General features: G+C 43.8%; 1 protein-coding gene and 1 non-coding gene across 4 annotated transcripts in view; both read left to right on the top strand.

Annotated features, from left to right (window-relative positions):
* Nucleotides 1–24,361, top strand: part of LOC142588061 (uncharacterized) — a 67,177-nt gene extending 42,816 nt beyond the window's left edge. For 2 of the 3 annotated variants that reach the window (XM_075699506.1, XM_075699507.1), the window contains 7 exons: nucleotides 66–214; nucleotides 3,264–3,319; nucleotides 9,238–9,285; nucleotides 11,893–11,964; nucleotides 12,756–12,846; nucleotides 14,501–14,651; nucleotides 16,381–24,361. In XM_075699506.1, the coding sequence (XP_075555621.1) occupies nucleotides 66–214; nucleotides 3,264–3,319; nucleotides 9,238–9,285; nucleotides 11,893–11,964; nucleotides 12,756–12,846; nucleotides 14,501–14,651; nucleotides 16,381–16,818 (1,005 nt within the window). In that variant the 3' untranslated portion in view covers nucleotides 16,819–24,361. The remainder of the gene's footprint in view (nucleotides 1–65; nucleotides 215–3,263; nucleotides 3,320–9,237; nucleotides 9,286–11,892; nucleotides 11,965–12,755; nucleotides 12,847–14,500; nucleotides 14,652–16,380) is intronic. The other variant, XM_075699508.1, reaches the window with a different exon arrangement.
* Nucleotides 15,771–15,843, top strand: TRNAL-CAA (transfer RNA leucine (anticodon CAA)). Its single transcript has one exon. It is a non-coding gene; the product is annotated as a tRNA-Leu (tRNA).
* Nucleotides 24,362–24,692: the final 331 nt, after the last annotated feature.

Genomic DNA, 24,692 nt, shown 5'->3' with positions numbered 1-24,692 from the left:
TGTGGCAGAGGTTCATCTTTATCGCCTTCTTTTTGAGACATGCACATGTGCGTGTGTGTGTGCAGAACATCGGCAAGGGATCCCTGTGGTGCATCGACCCAGAATTCCGGCCAAATCTGCTGCAGGCCATGCGCAAGACGCCCTGCTTTCCCTACACTCACCTCAACTGGGCAGCCCCTTCGACACCTCACTCAGTGCCTTCTCAAGACAACGGGTAGGCACCGACCACAGTGACTCTAATATCGTTGCCTTAGCTTTTCTTTTTTTTTCGTCATTGTCTCCCTAGACATTCTGGAACAAACCTCCGATGCCCAATGACTGTTTTTTCCTCCCACCCCTTTGCGTGAACGATCTGGCCAAGTCAACTGGACTGATTTTATAGACAGTCCAGTTGTTAGACAAGTCCAGTTGTGTATGAGGCTGATCCTGATACCAGTGCGTGATATAATGTTCGAACTCATGGACAACTTTCCATGGCAGTGATGAAAAAAGCTACAGGGGCAGATCATCCGAGCATGCTTTGCAATGCCAAGTACAGTATTTGTTTGATTATAAGACGAGGTTTCAATGGGGAACTGAAGAAAAACAACTTGCGTGTGCACACTGATATAAAGTGATATAGAGTAGCTGACAGATGAGGCTCGACGGGAATTGCCTGAAATATAAAATATAATTGGAAGCTCCAGAAATTACTAATAGAATAATCAATGTGAAGCCATGCCACAGGGTGAAATTTGCGTTGCTGCGAAGTCATACCTCAAGGTGAAATTCACATGCAGTGAAACCTCGTTACCGTGAACATCACATTAACAAAGTTTTCAGATTAACAAACTTTTCCTGAAATCCCCTGCTTATAGTTTCAATGCAGAAATATTTCAGTACTACGAACTTCGGTATGCCGAACGTTTCAGAATAATGATCATTATTCAGAATGTGTCATGTTAACAACGGCTCAGTACTGCAATTCAGTATTCCGAAATCTGGGGATTCTTAGATTTCCGTGCAACTTTCATGGCAGGCGAAACAGAAGGCTAGCAGAGGACAAGGCGCAAAAAGCAAATGCGCCGCCAAGTCAGTGTCGCCTAGCAACGGGCGCTTGTGTTTTGCTTATTTCGACCTTCTTTCTGTGCATGCCTCTTTTTTCTATTGCGCTTCTCTTCGCCTTTCTGCGGCCATACTAGCTGCGCGTAACTGTAATGTTCAAGCTAGCGAAATGTAACCTCCTTTCTCACGGGTATACGCGGTAGCACTTTCCCAACAGTGTCGTTTACACGCGCTTGCTCTGGAATAGTTCACGTGTCTGCCTCGAGCGAGACAGTTGCGTGGTGTCCATGGCAAGAATTGAGAAAAACATACGAAAAGAAATATTGCACTTTGCGGAGGCGATGTGGAGCTGCTTCTTTGCTGGTAGTAACGCTGATGAGAATGCAGGACTCCTTTTCAGAAGCGCATTGCTTCCATAACTTTCCTTTCATTGCCACAGCAGGTTACCTGCAAACATAGCAAGGGTCTTTATGTGGTCTGTTATGCTGGCCGATGCCATAGGCAGTACAAGATCACAGCACCCACCTGCCTTATAATAGCATTAACTAATAGAACTAGCCAGTAAGTGTCCCTAGCAGCATGCCTCAATATGTGTGTTGGGAAGCTATCGCTTGAGCTTGGCGGCCATGTTTGAATGGCTCCTGCCCAATTTTGCCAAAGGTCCATTTCAGTGTTTCATTTTCTTCACCCTAAGTTGTTGGCCGAGACGGTACTGCACCGCTGCTGTCAGTGGCCACTACGACAAACAATGAGGAATGAAAAAATGAAATGGGAAGTTGTGGAATACAGGCCCATGATGTCATTTTCAGTCGAATTGCAGTTACTGCATTTTGGTGAATTATCATTTTAGAGCTGTCGTGTCACATTTTCAATCTCTATGCTTCAAATGGCTGTGGCTGTTTGTCTGTTAGATTTGTTTTTCTTATAGTCCGTGATGTTTAACAGTATGCAAGTTTATGCGGCATCCTTAAAATTATTACTTACGGCTTTTGGCAACATGTAAATGATAGAGCCCACGCCTACTTTTACCTTGAGTGCCTACCAATTGTCATGTTCCCCCAAGATGTTCGTGCTTCTTCGAGGGCGTTTTATTGAACTAAAGCTGTTTTTGTGGAACCAGGTGTGGACATGAATTGTTTAGCAGCACGAGGTTCTTGGGCGACAGAGCCTTAGGCAGTCACTTGCGCCAGGTGCTGCGATAAAAGCCCGAGCTGGTTTAGCGGTTGTCGGCACCCAATTCTGTGCCCTCAACTTATGTGCCGGCCATACAGGTCCTTAATGCAGTGCTTGTAACCATTTGTGTAAGAAACATTGCAATTTATTCCTTTAAAGCGCACCTTCCATTTAGCAGAAATCCTGTGCTTGATAACTCGTCTCAAAAAATGCGTCGTCAAAATTTGTTTCAGGATGCATTGGTGTTCAGGGCAACACTTATCAGCATTCCATTTTCTACAATTAATACTGATAAGCACTCCGGAAAATATAAATATTGATGAGCATTACCTGCAACATCAGTGCATCCTGCCACAAATTTTGAGGATTTATTTCTCGAGATGGGTGCTAAGCACGTCGTACGACTTCTGCTGTATTAATATTACTGCGTTACTACAGTCAGACCCGGATATATCGAATCTGAAGGGGATGACGAGTTTTATGTATAGGTAATTCACTATAGTACTGTAAAATAGAAATTTTATGCATTAAGTTACAAGGGGATTTTACAGCTCTTCATTATACACAATAATTCATTATATACAGGTTTGACTGTACTAGTCTTCAATTCCACATTTGGTATGTGTGCTGTAAAGGGATGAATTAGAAGGTAATTAGAAATATTTTTGTTCATTATAGTGCTAACATGACTTTGCAGTCTGTTTTACAAGTAGTGTCCACCTATTCAGTGGATGTGATGGAATCTGCGATGTCTGCCACAACAATCTTTTAAAAAGTTTGTTTCCCTTAAAATAGATGACCTAGTAGAGCATTTGCTCATGGCAACACAACAAAAAAGGAACACGTGGTCAGGATTTCAAGAGGTGTTCCTTTTCATGCGCCGAGTTTTGTTGATTTGCTTCAAGCTACCACATGTTGCCAGCAAAACCAGTTCTACATATTTAAAATTGTAGCAGATAATTTTTGTGAGGCTGCTTGTTCATTTATACATGCCAATTTCGTTAGTAATTGACTTTTCTTTGTGTGTGTGGTCATGACCTTTGCAGTGATAAAGCCTTGTCTCCAGACCCATCTCAAGCCCAGAACAATGTTCCATCACCCAGTAAGCATCACAGACCTTTCTATTTTTCGTTAGGGATAGTGTGTGGGGAACATGGTGAATGTAATGTGGCGGGGAAATTGGGCGAAAGTGTAAGTTTTCAAATCCATGATGGGAAAAGGACACTTCAAAGCAGCTCCCAATCCATTAAGTTTGGTATAGTTATTGCATCATTATCCTGTTATCGTTTATTTAAAAAACAGTTATTGATTAATAGTAGAGAGAAAAATGAAGGGCAAGCTTTTTCATCTATGAATTTCATGCCGTACATGAGCACTAACATGCGAGTGTGACATTATCCATATTTAAAGTATGCTTTCAGCACACAGGGCACTTTTGGTGGCAGAACTTCTTGAAAACTTGGTTTAGTGGAGTCTTTCATCCTTTTAGTATATTGCATAGTCCGTCGTTACTGATGAATGATTAACCAGTCCACGAGTGGACGCTGTCAAAATCTTAAGTGCATTTTGCTATCACAGCACCGTAATGTACAAACAGCTCAACTGGTCGTTCCTGTTTAGTGTCCCTTTAATTTGGCATTGTGTTCTCCCACTCACTGATTAAACAACCTATGAGATATAACAAAGTAAATACGAAACATATCTAGCTGATATCACTGTGTAGTTAATGTATACGTATGACTAATATTGGATATAATGGACATATTTTCGCATCAAATCTGACTTCGTTATAGCAAGGTTCAACTGCAGTAGTACATTTCAGAGCGGTGTATAATATGTTAACTTTGTCTGCTTTGTATGTCTCTATAATGGCAGTTTCCTGAATCTTGATGGCGATCTTTGTTGGCGCAGTTAAGGGTTGTGGGCTTGATCCTCTGGTCTTGTTAAAACTTCAGCATAATTTAAAAAAACACCTCCTCCTTACATTTGGTGGATTTCGACCTTTTCTTTTAAGTGCAAGGCTCACTCATTGAATTCTGTGCAGTGAATGCCAAACAAAGTAATTTCTTCATTCCCGTGTATTTAGATAGAAGCCCCAGAATATACTATTCTTTAAGCGAAGCGCCATGAAGGTACTAACATGTCAGAAAAGAAATTGCAGTGTGACGCTCTTGGGCAGCAAAGTGTATGCAAGCTGCTCATGCCGAACGCTGCTAAAGAAATCTCGAGCTGGTTTAGTGGTTGCTGGCACCTGTATCCGTGCCCTCAGCTTATGCGCCGGCCCAACAAATGTTTGTGCGGCACTTCAGAAACGTAAGCCCAGCCTAAATGTTTTTTGCGGGTATCTGGGTATTGGTAACGCCCAGATTTCTGCTTTCCCGAGACCCTGACGTGTAAATTTGTCCTTCGAACATTTTCAACTGGCTGAGCATTGGTCATCTGCAATGTCACCAAACAGTCAGTGGCAGTCATGAACTGGTCATCGTCATTGATGGTGGCACTGATTCACAAGTCTACAATTCCTTCTCGGTCTTTTGCCCTTTGACTGTAACGCTTTCTTCTGTTCGTAAACACGGCATTTTATATGTATGTTTTGTCCTTAATCTAAATGCACTATACTGTTTATGGAAAACTAGAAGAGCTGTGCAAAAGCCTTTGTCATTGTTGCTTAGCACAAGGTGACGTTCACCACGAGCATTGCCATAATCATTGATGGATTTTTCATTGATTTTTGTCAATGCTTGGTTCCACTGGTTCTGTTATCTCAAAAGCATCTGCAGAAGGTCTACACTTGAAGTGCATACTTGAATAAGAAGACCCAGATATTTAATACACTAGCCAACAAAAAAAAAGATGTAACGGGTGCGCACCCTACTGCCCAACAAATTTTGTTTGTACCTGCTGCCGTAGCTCCGCTTCCCACTTGGTTTAATTCGTGGTGCTCACTTGGGTGTGTGCTCTCACGTTTGTGTGCTAGTGTGTCTCAAATTTTTCAAGGAAATTGCCGAAGCTTAGCAACTTTTTTTAAGTGGCTAAAGCGGAAGGTTCACGAATCCCTAACTCTGCGACGAAAACAACAGCTATCGCAGTTCTGTAAACTGCATCTACTGCAGCGTCTGGAAGGACAAGTGTGATAGATGAATTTGCAGCTTTTGGAAGATTACTGGTAGCCAGCATTGATGATTAGAAGTAAACGGCACACGATCTTGTGTACTGCGTGCAAAGAAAAATGGCATATTGCCATGCATACTGCTGTCTTCATGTTGGGACAAAAATGCAAATGCGCAAACTTAAACATTAGTAGTACAGCAGTGACAACAATGCAGCATCAGGACCATTTTGGGGCTGACAGGATGGTGATGTTATCTAAGTCTAGTGTCTTCATTATCGTTGTCAGCCTATTTATGTCTCCTGTAGGATGAAGGCCTCTCCCTGCGATCACCGATTACTCCAACAATGGCAAAAAAAAAAAAAAGTTACTATTGCAGCAGTCTTTTTTTTTTTTTTGAAAGTCTAGTGTTTTACATAGTGCCAACTCATTTAGCAAATCTCTTGCATATGCCAACTTTTCTGTATGTTCTGGCTTTAGCTCTTCGAATGTGACAACAAGGAATAACTCACATGTTTTCCTTGCTGCAAAGAGTCTGTCTGGCTCATAACAATATTGCATGCTTCAGTCTGTTCCAAGGCAGTCGCAGATTTGTCCCCTGAAACCCTATAAACAGCTTGTGGCTCTCTCAGCAAATGTCATTACATTCATGCGTGTAACAGCAACTGGGGCACTTTGGCGAATGTCATTTGCTCGGAATGGTCATTAAATTTGTCCTGCGACAGTTATCAGAATGATTCGAAAGCAGGTTGACATTTCATTTGCAGCAGCCTTCAGCCACAACAGCCTTTTATTGCATGGGATTCCAAAAAAAAACTATCTTTCGAAAATTATAGACAGTAGCATGATGTCTTTGCCTGTTGACAGAAATATGCTAAAACACATAGAATTTTGTCTTAGTAGCGATAAATTTTAATACCATAGTGACATTTGCCACCAACAGACAGCGCTGTACAAACTGCTGGGTGGCGACAATGGAAAAGAAGTCTGCCATGAGTAACTACTTAAGAGGAAAAAACGAAATCAAGAGAGAAACAATTTATAATAACTCAAAGGGAAGCTCATTACTTTTCGTAGCAAAATGAGGATGCCTTAGCACACGCACTTATAAAATGAGATCTAGGAATGAAGAAGCATGTGCTTGCTGCGGTAAAGCTAGGGAAACGATGGGGCATGTTTTATGAGAATGTGTAGATATCTGCCCAGCAGTCGATTTAGGCGCCACTGGCCTCCTTCAATTGAGCCCTTGGGTTCAGCGAGTAAACATGTCCGCAATATGAAAGTAAACATGAAAGTAAACATGTCCGCAATAGAGATTCGTAAGAGGCGATTGGAAAATTGGTGGAAGTAAAGTAGGGAAACGGCAAAAAAACGAAGACGTATAAAAAGCGAGTTCACAATAGGGGTTCAGAAACTTTGGTTATAGGAATTCATCCTGGTTTTTTTTTTTCCTTTCTGTTTTCTTTTTTTATATAGGTAGGACATTAGGCAATAAAATAAGAGCTTGGTGGCGCAACCCACCTCCCCCTTCCAAAGGTGATGCTCATAACATCCATCCATCCATACGTGGAGTTACTGTATAGGCTCCCTCTAGGGAGCCTATGCAATAGCAGCACTACTGCTTTTCGTGCACTGTTCGCACCACCTCCAGTGATTCTAGCGGCACTATTCGCCGAGTGAGATCACATGGTCAAAATGGGCTCCACTGCACTGTGGAGAAGCCAACACTTGGCAGGCGATGTCAACATTCTGCATTAACCGGTTGACCAAGTGCAATTCACAGCGGCGTTGTGATTACAGCAGACTTCCATTTTCGACTCCGATTAATCCAATTTTTCGGTTACTTCGATCCTGACCAAAGGGCCCCGCCGGTGCCAATGCATTTCTATGGGCCCAAACTTTTGTTATTTTGATCCTAAAGTTGGCCTTCCTCGTATAATTTGAACAAGACCAGTCAGCACGCATGTGCCTGAATCCTATGGTGACCCTGATAGCGATCTCTTTAGTAGCAGCGTGGTGTCTCAGTAGAGCTTAGGGGACAATGTATGCATTGTGCATACTGTCAACATATGTCAACTCTCATCGAAAACGCCTATTTTCGGCCCACCATGGGAAGATTTTCAAGCAATAACCATACACCACAATGTTTGGTTATGGAATTTACCCGATTTTAACGCGGCTTTTCTTTTTTTTTTTTTTTCAAAGAAAATTGGGTCGGAAATCGTCTTGCACTGCATGCAAACACGAAACCGAAACCAAAACTGCCTCCGCAGCATTTGTATCCTTTGCCGCATAACGCATGTGCTGCGACGAAGCTAGGTTTAAATGAAAACATGTGGCAAAGCTTACTTTAGGAAACTGGCCACCGTTGTGCAATAATTTTTTGGGTGCGCATTACAGTTCGGCTTTGTTTAGGAGCTTTAATGCGATTCGTAATTTTGTTTATTACTTTGTAAGCATAGAAAGTGGACGCGCGTTTGATTCGGGGTCATATTAGAATCAGGTAAATACTGCCAAATAAATCAGTGGTGTGTTTTAGTGTGTTTCTGCATCTAGTTTAATTCGGTCTATTTCGTCGGTCCCATCAGGGTCGAATTAATGGAAGTCAGCTATATCCTTGTTGGTCTTAGTCAATGCTGCTGGCCAAAAGACGTGTTCGCAGGTTTTTTTAACAGTTACATTTTGGAATCACTGTCACACAATGCACTGACACCTATTGCAGTATGACAGGGATTAAAAAGAAAGTGCTTTTTCCTTTCTTGATCTACACATGGCACTGCACGAGTTGCATAATTCAACATACCTAAAAGAACTTTACTCATACAATAAATATGGAATGCATACAGCCTTAGTCAGCATGTATGTCTGCTACATATGAGACCCATAAAAAGGGTAAATTTGTCTGTGATATGTAAAATGTGACAAGGATATACTGGAATAGTTAGATGCAACATAGTGTTGCTAGAGGGATCAGGTTAATACAAATAATGTGCGAGTGCATCCAGTTCCTGGTGTCGTTCACCTGAATTGCATTTGCTTTCATAATTTATACACACAAATGTTAGACATGACAGTGCTATTCTTTTCTTTTTTTTTTAGTACGCACATTCACATATTTCAGCTGTAGCGAGCCGTGATCACATGCATGCCTAATAAAGGTTATAGCTAATCTATGAAAGCTTAGCATTATATTAGCCTTGCATAAAATTGGAAAGGCTCACAGATGTTGCCATCACGTGCCGGTGTCCGTGTTCGTCACACGCAAGCGTAACCTTCAGGCTTGTAATCATGAGTTGGGTGGTCGACGTGTGCTCTCAAAATAATAAAGAAGGAAAAGAAGGCAGGGGAAAAAAAACAAGCTGCTTGCGTTCTTACGTGTACAGGGAGTGGCTTTCCTGCACAACTTCGGAGCCCAAGGTGGTGCACCTTGGCGCAACTCTGGTTCCTTAAAGGAAGCCTGCACGGTAACTCTATACTGACACAGCTGAAGCGCCATCTTTCAGTGGCAAATTATAATTACTTTGGAATAAAATTTTTTGCTAGAAAAAAAAAGAACTGCGTTTCTGTGCATTCAGATGAGTGTGTAATGCTTTTTAGCATTGTGCTTCTGCGCCATACTTCAGGTGCACATTAACAACAGGTGTTCAAAATTTATCCCCCCCCCCCCCCTATGGCGTGCCTCATAAACCACTGTGCGGTCTCTGTATGTCAAACCTCACAATTATATTTTTTTTTTCAAACCGATTCATTCTGCTGTGTCTTTTTCCAATCATCTATCTTTTTTTTAATTTTTTTTTCTTGTTCTATTACTATTGGATGACCCTGTAGGTGTATCATGCAAGCAAGTATTTTGTTTACCGCGCTTAAGCAATGCCCTCTTTCTTAAAGTAAATTTAATTTTGTTATTTCAGCACTCTTCCCCTTCCTGTCGAAGAGGCTTGCTGCATCTTCAACGAAAGGTTAGCACAGGCTGCATTGTTATTGCTGCATGTACGACACAGTCCTCTGTTAAAGGGAACACTTAGCCACTAATAAAGCCCATGTAACTGGAACATTTTTTTTTTCACCTTGACTGGAAGGTAGCGGCTGACAATCAATTCAATGTAAAAATTAGTCCTTGGGTCTTTATGCCACACCTCAGGGATACTCAATAACAGGATTCTAACTGCGTGTTCCTTCTAACAGTAGACCAAACTGTATGTTATTGTTGCAAATCTTGAATCAGTCTGAAGTTGGGGACACTTTAGCTTTCTCTGTAGTGTTCCGATACTGGGATGTTGGTATTCTTTGAGCATGGTCTTGATAGCTGTTTGCAATTGAAAACATTACACTGATGACAAATCGGATAAAAGTCGTGGCTTTTCTCATGCGGTAGCTCGGTAAAAGCCAGCTTCTTTTTTTTTTTGCCACGTACCTTGCCAAGCTGATGGGGCCAAAATTTATTTCTCACTGTGATAGGTTCAAGGAAAGCACCTTACTGCATTTGTGGTGTCATGGCAGCATCACTTCGTATAACGCAATTCTATTTTGCAAGTGACGTTTAGTGTTGTAACAGTGCACCAGATGTGCGGTGTTGCATGTCTTGCTGTTTGTGCAATTGCATGGCAGCGAAGTGGTTGATTTCACAGCATTCAGAGCGCACGCGTGGCGGCCCTGTAGGTGCCGTGACGACAATAGTCCTTGCGGTTTTCCCGCTGTGCTTGATTCAGGACAGTGTTTGGGGGAATGCTGAAGATAATGCCATTGTGGAATTTTCTAGTGAAGTTTAGGGGAAGTTGGGGGGTGTCCAGCTCCTCAACCCCACTCGTATATAGAATCCTTTTTTTTAACTTCCCTGCTGCCTTTTGATCTTGAGGTCTAAGTGGGTACATCACACGCTTCTTACCATGGTTATCCTCTGTCCCACCTAGAACTTCTAATACCACCGGCGTGCTTTGCAGCAGTGGTGGAACTCAAAACTCGTCATATCGGTCTCTTGGCCGATTCCATTGCATGACAAGCCATGACATGGCACACTGTGGCTGTGCTTTTGTAGATTGATTCGTATAAATATGGGACGCTTGCATACCATGCATTTGCTGTTTGATAGGTGAGGTCCATCACACCAAAGTACAACACATGCATGCATGCATGCAAACCTGAACTCTGAAATACAAGAAAACCCAGCTGCGCTTGCTTTCAGTATAGTTCTGTAACTGTGTGCGTACTTACACTCTTTGGTCTTTTTCAACAGACGTATACACACAGAAAGAGCAGGATCCTTAGCCAATGGCTAGTTTGGCATCCCGCAGAAGGAAAATATTCACCGATACTCCCTAATGTGAAATTTGAACACATCATTCATTGTTTTCATTCCACAATATGTTGGCTGGCGCTGACAATCTGTCTCGTGTGGCACATTGCAAACGGATTGAAGTGCGGTGGGACTGCCTCACCAATATGGAGATAGTGAGACCCAGGGCAAAAGGTGGCGCGTGAGCACAATTCACAGCAGCAGCTGGTGACAGACCTCCCAGACGACGCATGCTTTTCTTCTCACAGTTTCACCATACCCTCCCCTGCTTCCTGCCTCATGCTTCCGCTGCACCCCCTCTCCACTTTCCTCCTCGCTTTTTTCATCCCCCGCTGCATCCCGCGTTCGCTTTTACCCTTCACTGCACTCACTCGGTTACACCGAAGCACAACGCCGACGCTTGCCACAGGAACGGGCACCTGAGAGCTGTGCTCTAAATCATAATGTAGAGCCAGCTATTGGAGACAGCATCAACTAAACATTAGATAATCAGATGCGAAAATATTACAATTTCAAGAATAAAAAAAAAGCTTAGCTGTATTTCAGCGTTCACTACAGAATTGAAACGCAAATTTCTGACACTGCACCAGCAGCGGGTGCTGAATGTACCTGTTGGCAGTTGTGAATGCTTGCAGGCCTTACCTCACAGTTGCCAACTGTGACTGATGCTGCTGAGCAATTTTGTCTAATGACTTTGCCGTGGTTTCATGGCTTTGCAAGCTGCAGGTGCAGATCCTTGAACTTCTAATGGAAGGCTATCTGCGCACAGATAAATTGATTGATTGAGTGATTGATAGCGTGCTGCCTTGGGAGAGCAAATTTAGCTCACAGACACTGCTCCTGTGATACAATTGCATGAGAAAGAAAGGCTTGAATGTGCAGTCGGCACTTTTTTTTCGTCGGAACAACAAGTGGAGCGAAGCAGTGTGCTTCCAAATTGGAGATGCTCCCCCTTGGTGGCTCAGTACAGCCACATTTCAGTAAGCGTAAAATGCACCAACGCTTGTGTACTTAGGTTTAGGTGCGCAATAAAGAACCTCATGTGGTCGGAATTAATCTGAACCTTCCCCACCCTGCCACTATTTGGTCCCTTATTAGCCCTTGTGTTGCTTTGGGAGATCAAAATCCCATAAGTAGATCAGAAATTGTGGGAAGCTTCTGTTTGGAGTGCATGATTGTGCCAGAACCCCCTGGCCCGCAGTGCACCTTATAAGGCTTGTAAACAGGATGCTGTTTTCTGAGGCACGGCCTTCTTTCTCTAAACTTTTTGCAGATCAGGATGTCGACGCTGCCGCTGCTGCGATGTTGGCTCTGCAGAATGTCCCCAGTATCCTGCCTCCTCTGAGTAAGTTTCTTGCATCATTCGGCAAAGTTACCGTGAACGCTGATGGTAATCTTGTGGGCACAAGATAAATTGCTTCCTTCAGGTGGTGGACATTGGCTTGTTTCTTTTTGTCCATCCTCTACTGAATGATTCGGCTCCCTTCTTTCATAGCAGTGGCCGTTTTGTGTTTTAGGCCCTCAGCTTCCACTTATATCTATCTGTTGGCGGCACTCCAAAACCAGACATCCTAAGCAATCTCCATACTATTGATTCAGGCACCTGCGTGGAAGTTGTCCAAATGTTTTTCCAGCATTCGTTAGCAGCTGCGAAATACTACGAGTGACTTGCATCATTTTTAACCCGATATTACCATAACTCGGTTAACTGTTTTGTATTGCAAGCATTATCGTCATAGTAAACATGATTCCAAAGGTGCATTGTTGGGAAACGTTAATAAGTTAATGATGCCTGAAGCAGTTTAAACAATCTGGCAAAGGATGCATCGCGCTTCAGTGAGGCACACCGACACTCGTTATCCAGCGTGGCTGATAGTTGCATGCCACACGTGACAAATTATGAACGCGTGACGCTGCACCATCTATTAGGCAAGCTTATTGCTGTTAAAATTAATGGCATTCCATTAATCAATTTGAAAGAGGGTCCCACAGTCCATGACTAAGGCTAGCTGCCAGAACTGGCCTACTGTCGGCAGACGACACTGGCAGGAATTCTCAAGCAAGTTCATTGATATATGTGTTCGTGTGGTCTCCAGCTAGCCTGTTGCTGATGTTGTTGTGTACTTGGCCTTGAAGGTGACGAGGAAGATGATGAAGAGGAAGATGATGGCTACCGGGACTCCCCTCCAAGCCCCGTCATGTTCACCAAGAAGCACCTCAGGCTACGGTGAGTTTGCTGTGTCATCCTTGCAGCTAGGGTGCTTAACTCTATTGTCTTGACTGTAACGCGAGCCTCTTTTTTCAAAGCCTCATTAATTGGATAAATTTTGCGTGTGGTGTGCTACAGTATTTCTAATAGTGGCAAGGCAATTTATTTGCTTCGTTATGTTCGATAATTTGTTATATTGAGGTTCAGCTGTATGCATCTTTTCTTTTTTGCCTCTGTATGTTTCTATTTGTGCCTGTCATACCAGAAAATGTGTTCTAATTCATGTGTTGTATATGTTTGTGTTATAACTTGCATGATATGTATGTAATGTTGAAGTTCAGAAGTTCTTGTCTGCTGTAATCTTTTTTGTTTTGTATAAGCATGTATTAGCAAAATTTTTTACAATAGTCTTAGTATTCAGCACAGACTGCAAGAACTCCTCAACCCTGCCCACAAGGCAGCTTTTTTTTTTTTTTCTCACACCGTTGGCAGAACACAGAATAAAGTGAATTAAAATGAATTTTCAATGCCTGGAGAAAATTAAAGGAGTAATACAGCTTCCCCTGTTTGTGGCATGCAGAATGCATGCCACGAACAGGGGAAGATTTCTGCCACCTGCCACAAACAGGAAACAGATTTATGCCACCTGAATGCAGAAATCTGTTGTTTCTATTTGCACAAATCGCGCACGAAGCTGTGCCTGACAACTTGAAAGTGCTGGAACTTGAGCACATGAGTTCAGTGTAGATACACGGGGTAATGACAGATCACAAAGGGTAAAGTTGGGGTCATCGTCCATCATCATATTGAAGCCAACTTCTCCTTTTCTAAATCTACCCTTTAGAGGAAGCTTTAGCTCGGGTGCTCCTATATAGATACATGTAAAAGGAAAATTTGCCTTTCTCGGCAACCACTGCACCGAATTCGACAAGGTTTGTTGCATTCAAAAGAAAAGCTTAAAATCTAGTGACTGTTGGTTTCAAATTTTTTATTTAGATCGTCAATATTTTATTAAAAATTAAAACGAAATTAAAGTTAAAAATTAAAAACGAAATTAAGTTTACAACTTCGTAACTCTGCAACGAAAAATGATATCACAATTCTGTGAATTGCATATAATAGTACATCTAAAGTGGACCAAATAGATATGTCACACACGGTTCTCAAAAAATTTTAATGTGGAAATACTTTTGCAGAGCCCTTGTACACAATGTAACGAATTCATGTAAGGATTCATGTATTTGCCATATTAAATTTGTCCGCTTTGAATGATCTAATATATGTCGTTTACAGAATTGCGATATCTGCCCTTGATACAGAGTTATTAATTTGTAAACTTGGTGCTTCTATTTTTTTTTTAACTTCTGTATTTTTGAAAATTCTGGTAACAACATTAAAGCTCTAAATCAATATTCCGCTACCATCAGTCACTAGGATTTAACTTTCTCTCTCAAATACAACAAATTTCATTAAGATCGGCCCAAATATCTCGGAAAAGCGCTTTTGCGTTTAACATGTATTTGAATAGGCTGCGTTAGAGTTGGGCCCGAGCTACAGCTTCCTCTTAAGTCGCAGATTTTTCTACTGAACTCGTCTGATTGTTGAGCTGACACACCCGTCGCGTGTGTTACCTCAACTGGGTCCTGCTTTTTTTGTTGTTGTTGTTCTTCAGCAATCGCAGCGCCGAGGTGACACCGACACCGATCGGTGCCAGTGCAACGGTGATCACGAGCAGCCCCAGCGAGGATCACACGTACAGCGCCTCGCTCTCGAACGGCCTTGGTGGGGATTCGGGCAACACCTTGTATCACATCTCCATTTCCGTAAGTGCTTCTGGTTTGTCACTCTTGATTGAAAGGGCATTTAAAACGTGGCCGTTGAAGTAGATTGGCAAGATTACACTTTTGAAACTCTAAATGGGCTAGTGTATTCATTAGTAGTTGCGAAGAGTCTGACTTCAAAAATTTCTGCACTAGTTCCTAACGTCACAGATTTTAGTAGCATCTATTTGGGGAAAGGAAGTTGTTTACCAACATGATAAGTGAAGAACCTCATTGATGTGTTTTTTGAAAAAAAAAAAAAGTGAGAAGAAAAGGTATTAACCTGGAAAACGTATGTTCCAAAGTCACTTAAAAAAATTCGGCAGACTCAACTGTTGTTGACACTTTCGTAATGCAAAGCATTTCGACATGTGCAGAGCTTGCAGGGCCAAGCGGCCTGAGCAGCATTTTCGTTTTTGTAGCTTCAGTAAGCTTACATTCGCACTCCTGGAATTCAGCCTATGACAGCATCGTCTTCTGGCGGGGTATTTTGCTGGGAAAGTTACGTGTGCTTTCTTGGCGAGAATTGTTGCGGCATGAGCTGGCGCGATGGACAAGTGGCCCAAGACGCGTGTTGTTGTTGTTTTCCTATTGTGTAGTTTTAAGACGGCGACAGAAGACAAAATAAGACTGGTGAGCAACGCCAGAATTCAATGCCACCGGAGTGAAACCTTCGCATTTCGCACGCGAAATGCGAAGGTTGTGGGTTCGGTTCCCACCTGCGGCAAGTTGTTTTTTCATCCACTTTAATTTCCATTATTTATCGTTTCTTTATTTCATTTATTAGGCACAAGTAATTTCCCCTATGTTGTCCTTGGTGTCAGTGTTTGTTGGCCTCTTATGATATGACTAATAAAAAATAGGAACCCTCGGTTAACCCCCTTTCTTCTCATTAATTACATAACGAGGGTCTCGAATCCGGCAACATTGATGCCTTCAGGTAGCATATGTGGGTTTATTGACCAGTAGCCTTCACCCAAAAAGATCACGTTCTCGTGACGCCTGCGGCAAAAAAGGACGTTCCACATCCGCCGCCAAAGTCCGTGAGTGGTGGCGCTGGCTAACACGCCTAGGGTTCTACTAGGACACATAAATACCCAAGAAAGTGGACGGGGAAACAGCGCCGCAGTAGCTCAATTGGTAGAGCATCGCATGCAAAATGCGAAGGTTGTGGGTTCAATTTCCACCTGTGGCAAGTTGTTTTTTCATCCACTTTAATTTTCATTATTTATTGTTTATTACACTTATTAAGCACAAGTAATTTCCCCTATGTTGTCCTTGGTGTCAGTGTTTGTTGGCTTCTTTATGATATGACTAATATAAATCGGGACCCTCGGTTAACCCCCCTTTCTTCTCATTGATGGCCTAAAACAAGGCATTTATATAAAACATACCCGATAACTTTCAACTTCGCTACACAGTTCAGTTGCACAGTTTCAAATTCACATCATTGTTATGTGCTGCCGAAGTGTCCCACAGCAGAATGAGCACCCAGGGTATCGGCTGGTTGGCTCGTGGTCCACCAGCGGCTGTATTGATTTGGGAGTCTAAAGGTGTCTTTTTGCTTTTGATTTGCTTTCTCCTGACATCGCTTTGTCTACGAACAACCAATCACACTAAGAAGAGGGCATGCGCTCGTGCTTTGTGAATGGCCATTGCTCAGAATGTGCTTCCACGATGTGTCCTCTGCAACCGCATTCTCAGTGTATCCCGCTTCTTGCTGCTGTTTCAGCCGGTCCGAAACCTGGGGTCATCACCGGCAAAGAAGGAGCCAGAAGAGCATGACGACAATCTCCAGGAGGAGAACAGCAACGGCAGCATCGGTTCCAGCAGTGGAGGAGGACTTGGCAGACTTCCATTGTCATCAGTGCCTCCGCGCAAGCGGAGGGCTGCCCTGGCTGCAGCAGCGGCGCTCCCGCGCAAGTCAAAACGTCAAGCAAGTGCGGCTTCCACACGCAGCCGAAGCGGCAGCAGCTCCGCCGCAGCTTCTTCTGCTTCCTCTTCATCCACGATGAACAGCATCAGCCACAGCAGGAGCGACGTTGAGGACATGGCGGAAGGCGCGGCACACGCACTTCTCAACCTGGCCAAGGTGGCAACGAGCCAGCAGCAACTTATGTTGCAAAGCAAGAGTTCTTCTCTGGTGGGGGGTGTACGGGAACGGCGGTGAGAGGCTGCAGTGAACAACCTGTGGATGTGACGACTTGACTTTTGAGCTGTTCGCCATCTGGAGCAGAGAAACGAAGAGCCGATGTAGAGCTGGTTTTTTATTGTCCTGACACGGTGGTGGCAAAGCGAATTTCCGAGACGGTGTTACGTGTTATGCTCGGACGACGCAGTTGCGGGGGTGCCTTTAGGCACGAGGACACGCGGCGGTGCGCGCTGCCTTGTTGGCTTGTTGTTGTTCTCTTTACCCACTGATTTTAGCCACCTTTTTCTCGTTGGCATTCAAAGCACGGGTCTTCTAAACGTGCATTCCTTAACGAGGCTGCACACAGCACTTCGCAAAGAGCAAGAGCACGGCACTCTTTACCAATTGGCTTCTTTCTTATCAAGCTGGCGACGTACTGCGAAATTGTTGCTTGTTGAAAGAAAGTAGATGTCAATTTGTAATGCTCAGCTCGGTGAAAGGGATGAATGTGCAACGACGAAATGCCGAGGCAGTAGCAACAGGCACTTGGCAGGTAGCAATACAAGTACTGCTTGAGGAGCATCGTGAATCTTTCTGCCCGCCTCCCTCTGTGGTAAACGACAAGCGACGCTGGCCATTTGTACGGGTCAGTGTATGGATGCTTGTTTTACTAGTTAACAGTTGATTGCATTAAGATTTCTCTTTCACTCATCTTTTTTTTCCCACCTCTGTGCTCACGTGACAACCTTGCGTGAACCTGTGGTTTCCTGTGGAGTTTCGGACACTGGAAACGAGACCCATCTCGCATTGGCAGTACTTCTTGTTTGGCGCTTTCGTGTGATTGTTTTGGTTTTTCTGGAGACCTTCATCTTTCTTATGGTGGCTTCACAAGTAGCGGCTGCTATTGTTGCACGGCAATTCTGGTTTTCTTGATTTCTAGCTCAACTCTTCTTGCATGCTTTAGACCAGCGAATTCATTCAGGTGCCAGAAGACTAGCATTGGCACTTCAATCATGTTGCAGATTTTTTCTGTTCTTATGCATCCTTGCATCAGAAGCAACAAAATGCTGGGAGAAAAAGTACAGCATCATCTGCATACTCTGGCCTTGCATACAAGGTCATACCGTGTTTTTTTTTTCTGTCCCCTAAAAGGCTCTGTTGTATGCTACTGTTCTATGAGCAAGTAGATACTATTATAAGACTGCTTGCCGAAAGTGAAATAGGGGCTGAAATTTCAATAGTTGAACCTACACTAAGTGCCATAAATTTTGCCCATAAATCACTCCAGTTTCCTGCAGCTTTATGTGCTTTGCTTTGCCGATAGAAAACGTGAGGTACGCACCATTAAATAAATCCGCACAGCACTGGCAGCAGTCATTGCTGTCTGACAAAAGCACATCTTAAGAGCATAATGATTGCCATTATCATTACCAGAGTGCCCCTGCCCCATCGTAGTGCCCCTGCGTTGGAATTCAGAAAATTCACAGAATTTCTGAATTCTGAAGAAATGCACCTTACATAGCGTAATATTAAAGAGTGCAGCTTTTGGACTTTAAGGTGGGTGTAACACTCAAAAATTCACCCAGATAAGTGTAATCTGTTTCAGTGGGTAGCATTTCTTTTAACCGACACTTGCATGGATGTAGGGAAAAGACAGGGAAGGCGGCAGGAGACGGAAATTAGGGACGATGAGCAAAACGAGAACAAGATAAAAGTGGGAGTCAACGTTTCGACAAGTGGACTTGTCTTTTTCAAGGCGCCATATGCTTTCCTCTGCACATTATCTTTGCAAATTGCAAACAGTTTGCAAATTGGCTTGGATGTAGTGGCTGAAGGGCTGCTTCACCCTCACTTGTTCAGTTCAGTTGCTGTCATCATAACAGTGTCACCACTTGGCCCCGCGTTCTAGAACGTCCCCTCCATTCAATGCTCCACCTTGCTTGATAAATGTGGATAGCAGGCATCACTGGCACTTGACAAAAAATGGTCCCTGTGCTTTATTGACACTCTTTGGCGATTCTTGAGATGCATAGCATGTTCTTCAATCAAGGGCCTTAAACGTGCTCAACTCTCTGAAGTGCAGGAAGAGCTTCAAGTCGAGGACTGTTTGAGGAAACAGGTTACTGTAATTGCACGAGTTTAATTCTTTCTTTGTTTTCTCTGCTGTAGTTACTGCACCTAGCACTGTATTGTGGAGCCAGGCTGCAGTTATAATGCTAAACTTCTTGCAAAAGCGGCTCGAACTGTTGTATAGACTTCACAGTGCTGGTATCATCCATTTAAGCACCTGTGCTGGGGGCACAGGCCATCACTTATATTGTAGTTTGCAAGTTGGCTTGCCCATGCAGGTGAAATGCGAAGCAGTGGAACAGCATTGGCAGGCCTAACAAGGGCCCAGATTTGCAGGTTGAGTTGTGATGCTGATAAATAAGAACTCTAATTTGAGATGACAGATTCAGTTCAGTTTATCTCCTTATGTAAAAAAGAGAAACAAGAGCTAAAGGCCACCACATGTGGTACGAACAGCATTACATGTCCTGCACTTGCTGTTCCTGTTAAGCACTTACTGCCTGTGGCTTCGTATCGAGCTCTAATTGTTTGCAACTCTCTTTCTTTTCTTATCTGCGGGCTTTCGCCAGTAATTTTTTTAGTTATACTCGTGCAAACTTCTAATTTTCTTATTTATTTTCCTCTATATACAGGTGACCCTGTCATTAACGAAATCAGCGAGAACGCGAAAAAGTACACTTTTGCAAGAATTTCGTTGTTTTGAAATGCGACGGCACAGATAGGCAATGCGTCGCAGAATGAAACTTCACCGTCAAAATTCCGTTAGCCTAGATTGGCAAGCTTTGCTCCGGGATATAGAACCGCATTACCGACAGTACAAAGTGCACCGCACGCGTCGATCAGCAGTGGCAGTACTGCCCTGGAGCAGTATTCTCGGTCAATTGCAATCCGTGGTACGACGACTTTTGCAATATTTTGTGTAAGTCGGCACCAGACGCAGAGCAGCAGCGCTCCCCGCATGCAGCAGCATTTTTCCGGTGCACGTTGTCACCCATAGGTGCCGACACGTCCGGTACGGAGTGCAAAAAATGATCGTACCTCGTATACTCAAAAGCGATCGATCGAGATTACGGCAACTTGGCGCAAACCTATGCCTGGCGCCTAATCCGCACGTGGTACCTGTCGAGTGGCACCAAAATCGGCGTCCTTGAAGCAAGGAATGCATGTTCCCCAAACAATCACTCAGTCACAGCCCAATACGTGGCACTCCATACTGCGACTGCCATCTCAAGCACCATAAACAATTCCACATCAGTGACACATGGGTTTCCTTGTTTTTGCTGCGTTCTCCTCGCCAAGGTGTGCAAAAGCTGTCGTCACATGCCGGTAGCAACATGCGTGCCGCTTCAAGCTGGCAATCGACAGACAAGATGGCAGCCATGACAGGTTTCCAGCGCACGTGATTGCTTCCGACGTTTGGTTGTTTTTGTAAACAAAAATGGCGGCATATAAGTGTAATGTGGTTGTATTTACGCAATTTTAGTACAAAGAAATCGCATTTGAGCACACTTCGGAGCTTGCTAGCCTTGCACGAGTAGGTAATATGCGTAATTAATTTCCAGCAAATTTCATTGATGTGAAATTGTAGTACAGTGGCATTTCACTGTTGAGAGGTACGAAATGCATTGAATCAGTTGTTCGTCAGGGATACGAAAATATTTTATTGTCGCGAGAATTTCGTCGCAGGATTTCGTTATTGCGGGTTTCGACTGTATATGGTTTCCTTAACTCGTGTGTTGTGGTCCGTAGGAGGCTCCTGCTCTTTCATAATTCGTGGAGGAGGAGGTTGAGGAATGGTCCCATGTCTCGCGTCTGGTTCTTCTATTATTATTGTTAATCCCCCCTCCCCTGTCACTTCCTCCTTTGCTGCATTTGCTTAGGTAAGCCGAAATTGGTCTATCCTTTTCTTTTTATATTTATGTCAGCTTTCCTGCTTCTTATCAATTGTTTTCTGCAACACGCCTCTGCAACAAACTACTCTCCAGAGACAAAATAGAATGACACAAGGCGCACCATTTGCTTGACCCCAACCCCATCACCTCCATCCCAATCCCCCTTTCTCTCTCTCTCTCTCTCTCTTGTAAAGGCCTGTGATGTTAAAGGCCCGTGATTTTGTAGGCCTTCGCAGTTGAAGCAAGGCTAAAAATGTTTAAAGGCAATAATATGCGGTCTCAAGCACAAACCTGTAATTGTGACGTCGGTGAGGGCAGGTTGTGCCATCTCATCGGGAGAAGTTGAGGCCGCGATGACAGGTGTTTAGATGATGGCAGCGCGTGCGTCGAGCGTCCCCAGAGTGGCCCATCACCCTAGTGACCGAGTGGAATTGCGAGGCCGTCACTCTTTAAGCAGCATCGACTTACGATTGACTAAGTGCGTTTTTTGGGTGACCCCTCCACATGAAAGTTAAATCATACACAAGACGGTTAACCGTTAATTATCATTGTTCATTTGCTGTTCCCGTTGGCCTCGTAATCTCCCTCAACCATGATTGGACGAGTGAATCTAGAAAATGCTCATCAAATGGCTGTGCAAGCATGTACATAAAAAAGGAAGGTGTGGGGCGGTGGGAGACGGACATGCACAACGCCACCCGACAAAAGTAATAAGGCATAGGACGATGGAAGCTGTAATATATGACATACAAAGGATTGCTGGCTGCACTATAAATAGTTGCAAATGCTATAGTATATATATATATATATATATATATACATTATTATTATATATATACATACACATGCACACAAAGAATAGGTCTACATAATCGAAATGTTATAAATGCCTCCTCTAGACATGCAGCACTACATCACAGTGATGGTTCACGCAGAAGGAAAACGTTTTGGAAGAGTGTGTGTGTGTGTCCCTATTACTTGCTCACCTTGTTTCTTAAAAACCATGGCAAACCGCGACTAATGCTCCATATCCTTGGTAGCTTTTCTTTTTTTCTTCTTTCAGTTCTTGAAATCAGAAGAGTGACTTTAATGTACCGTAGCAGCATTTGGCACGACGGTTCCGTATAACCTTGTGGTTTGTTTGACTATTTCAGCACGATTGTTTAGTTCTGATACAGGCTGCTGATCGTTGAGTGCACGTCATTGCACGGTGTGTTAGTGGGCAGGTGCTTTTTTTTTCTTTCTCTTTTTGTAATATCGCAGATGTGTCCAGATGTAGGTGCACTTTAGTACTTGTAGTGATTGGGTCGCCCCTGCTTTTAGAGGATAGAATTGCGTGTGCATTTTTCGTATTCATTCTTATTTTAGATGACTGGCCATCGACGGCACGTTGTGTGATGGAAGCCTAGATGCGTTGCAGTACAGTTTGCACATATGTTCACACACACGTGGTTTTTCTATGCTTCTCCTTTGTGACTGCGCTTTCTTTGCCAAAATGGGGGAATGTGTCTCGTCAGCTACAAAAACCACCCTCGCCATGTGCGCCCAAGCACGGGACAGCCTTGATTCGATGTCGGACAGTGTTTGTTGTATACCTTTGTGTCAAAACGGCCCGGCTTTTTGCCTTGTCTGAATTGACCGTACAAATATTAAGGTGCCGATCTTGCAGAGCGCTCCTGTATGCATCGAGACGAAACCGTGTCACCGCGAACAGAACGCTCACATTCGGATGTCTGCTGTGTTCAACGTAGCAAAGACAGCAGAGGAATGTTGGCTTGCAAAAAAAGCTCGATCATCCACTGTGCCCCAGTTCCGAAAGTGCGACACCGAAAAATGGCACACGAGGAAGCGCTTCACATTGTCGGGCCATTACACTCTTCGAAGCTTCTGCATTTTGTGTGTGCGTGTGTGTGCAGCGCAGGACTTTAGTTTTGCCAGCGTGTGTACTTCTCATCGCATTCTCAGCAATGTCCAGAGCACTTCTTGTGTTGTCTCCGGGCGGGACAGAAGGCAGTGTTGGTGCGGACGTTTCTGTGGAGATTCAGTTTGCAACGACGATGCATCTATACGAGAAGGAGAAGTTTGCATCACTGAGCTCAAGCCTGTGGTTGCACGCAGTATTATGTGCACTGTGTTTTTTGCCAAAAGTCTAAGCACTGTTTCTTTGCAGGAGTGAGACAGGAGAGTCTCTGGGTTTTTTGCCCACAGCAGAAGGTCTTGTTGGGTATGGGCGCTTGCGTCCTGAGTTTTGCTTCGAGGAGCACAATGTTGTTGGCGACACCAGTGAGGGTTTTCAAGCTGTTGCAAATGAGGAGAGAGAGATTCTGTGCCAAAAGCGTCAACCACGGCGTGGTTAGTTGATAGGAGGTGGAGAAATGTAGGTGACAGTAGTAATAACACGAACACCACCTGTACAGAAACATTCTTTCCACTAGTTCAGTGTTTGTTTTTCTTTTCCCCTGTGTCACTTTGTATGTGTTCAACGAGAGATTGAGCATGGAGGTGGCGTACTAACCATGGGTGTGCAATGGAAAGCATGGGCACAAGGTAGCACAGTGCTTGCGGCGACTTCTTGCAATGCTGCGTTCAACCAAAGTGTGCTGGACTTCTTTTACAGTGACGAACTGTATTCCACTCAATCCACAGCTATAAGCTTACAGGCACGGCGACATAATAATCGTGAAAGTGTCCTTGCATCTTTCTTTTTCCAAAGAGGAAACTCGTGCAACGCAAGAACATTGCTAGTGCAAGACGGTTGACTTCCCTCCGCATCGCAAGGTGTTGCCACGAGCATTGCTTCCCCCAAGAATGTCTCCCAGTATTTTTACATAAATCTGTGCTAGTACGTTGTCGCTACGCTAAGGCCCTCTAACGTTGTGTCTGTGTGAGTGCGTGTGTGTATGGATTGTTGAGTGCTTGCAGTGTTCCAACTCTGCAGGGAGAAAAAGCGACCTCTGCTTCATGCAGAAACGCTGCTGCTGCAGTGCAGCTACTACCCCGTGTGTGTACATTTGTTCCTAACCTGTAGAAACAGTGACTGTCTGTGTATGTCAGGCAAGCGGTGAGTCTATCCTATGCAAAAAAAGACTGTTTTTCTCTTCCTCTCACTCGGGCTGTTGTAGAGCCTGAACCTTGCCAGCCTGGCAGCAAGGTTGCTGGAAATGTGAGAAGTATGAAGGTGTTGACGCTTCCTTTGCGAATTTTGTCGCACGTTCCCTTTGGGCTGTGTTTGTCTGGCAGCCTTTTCGCGTGCTTTTACTACTAACGAGTTGCTGCATGTTCCCTCTGGGTTTTAGCAATAATCAACAAAGCAATCATCGCTAGTAAAGTGTATGTGTACTGAAACATCGAGACGCACCAACGGGAGCAGGCTCGCAGAGCTCCTCGTTATAAACATACGCTTTTATTGCCCAGCACCTTGTCTTCTTTGTCTGTATTATTTTCATTTTTTTTAGATCTGTTTGAATGTCATGTGCCTGATGCAACAAACACTTCATTTTGGCCTTCTGAGTTGCTTGTCTTACTTTTTTCTTCCTCGCTTAGAACGTTTGTGTGTGTAGGAGATGTTATGGCGAAGTTAGAACAAGCCTTGTAATACAAAACCAGTTGTCTCATTTGTTCTCGGGTTTGGTGTCAATCTTGGATGAAGATGGCAAAACATCACCTGTGTGTGCGCTTTGCTTGACTTATTGCCCCGACCACAAACATTAGTAGCAAACCGCTACACCTTGGCACTGCATGACTGCAACGGAAGGTGACCAGTACACTTTACTGACGAGACACCCTGGCAGATATTGCAATGGCATGTGTGTGTCACCTGCCTTAGCAACAGTGTTTGACAACCTATGCAGCTGTGTAGTCAGACATGTCTTATCGTTCCTCAGTTCTAGCTACATTGAATTCCCCCCCCCTTTTTATCCCCTCTTTACAGATACACTTCACATCACAAAC

The sequence above is a fragment of the Dermacentor variabilis genome, chromosome 7 (assembly GCF_050947875.1).
Source record: "Dermacentor variabilis isolate Ectoservices chromosome 7, ASM5094787v1, whole genome shotgun sequence".
Taxonomy (NCBI): domain Eukaryota; kingdom Metazoa; phylum Arthropoda; class Arachnida; order Ixodida; family Ixodidae; genus Dermacentor; species Dermacentor variabilis.
The sequence above is the reverse complement of the archived record's forward strand: the minus strand, read 5'-3'. Positions and strand labels throughout refer to the sequence as shown.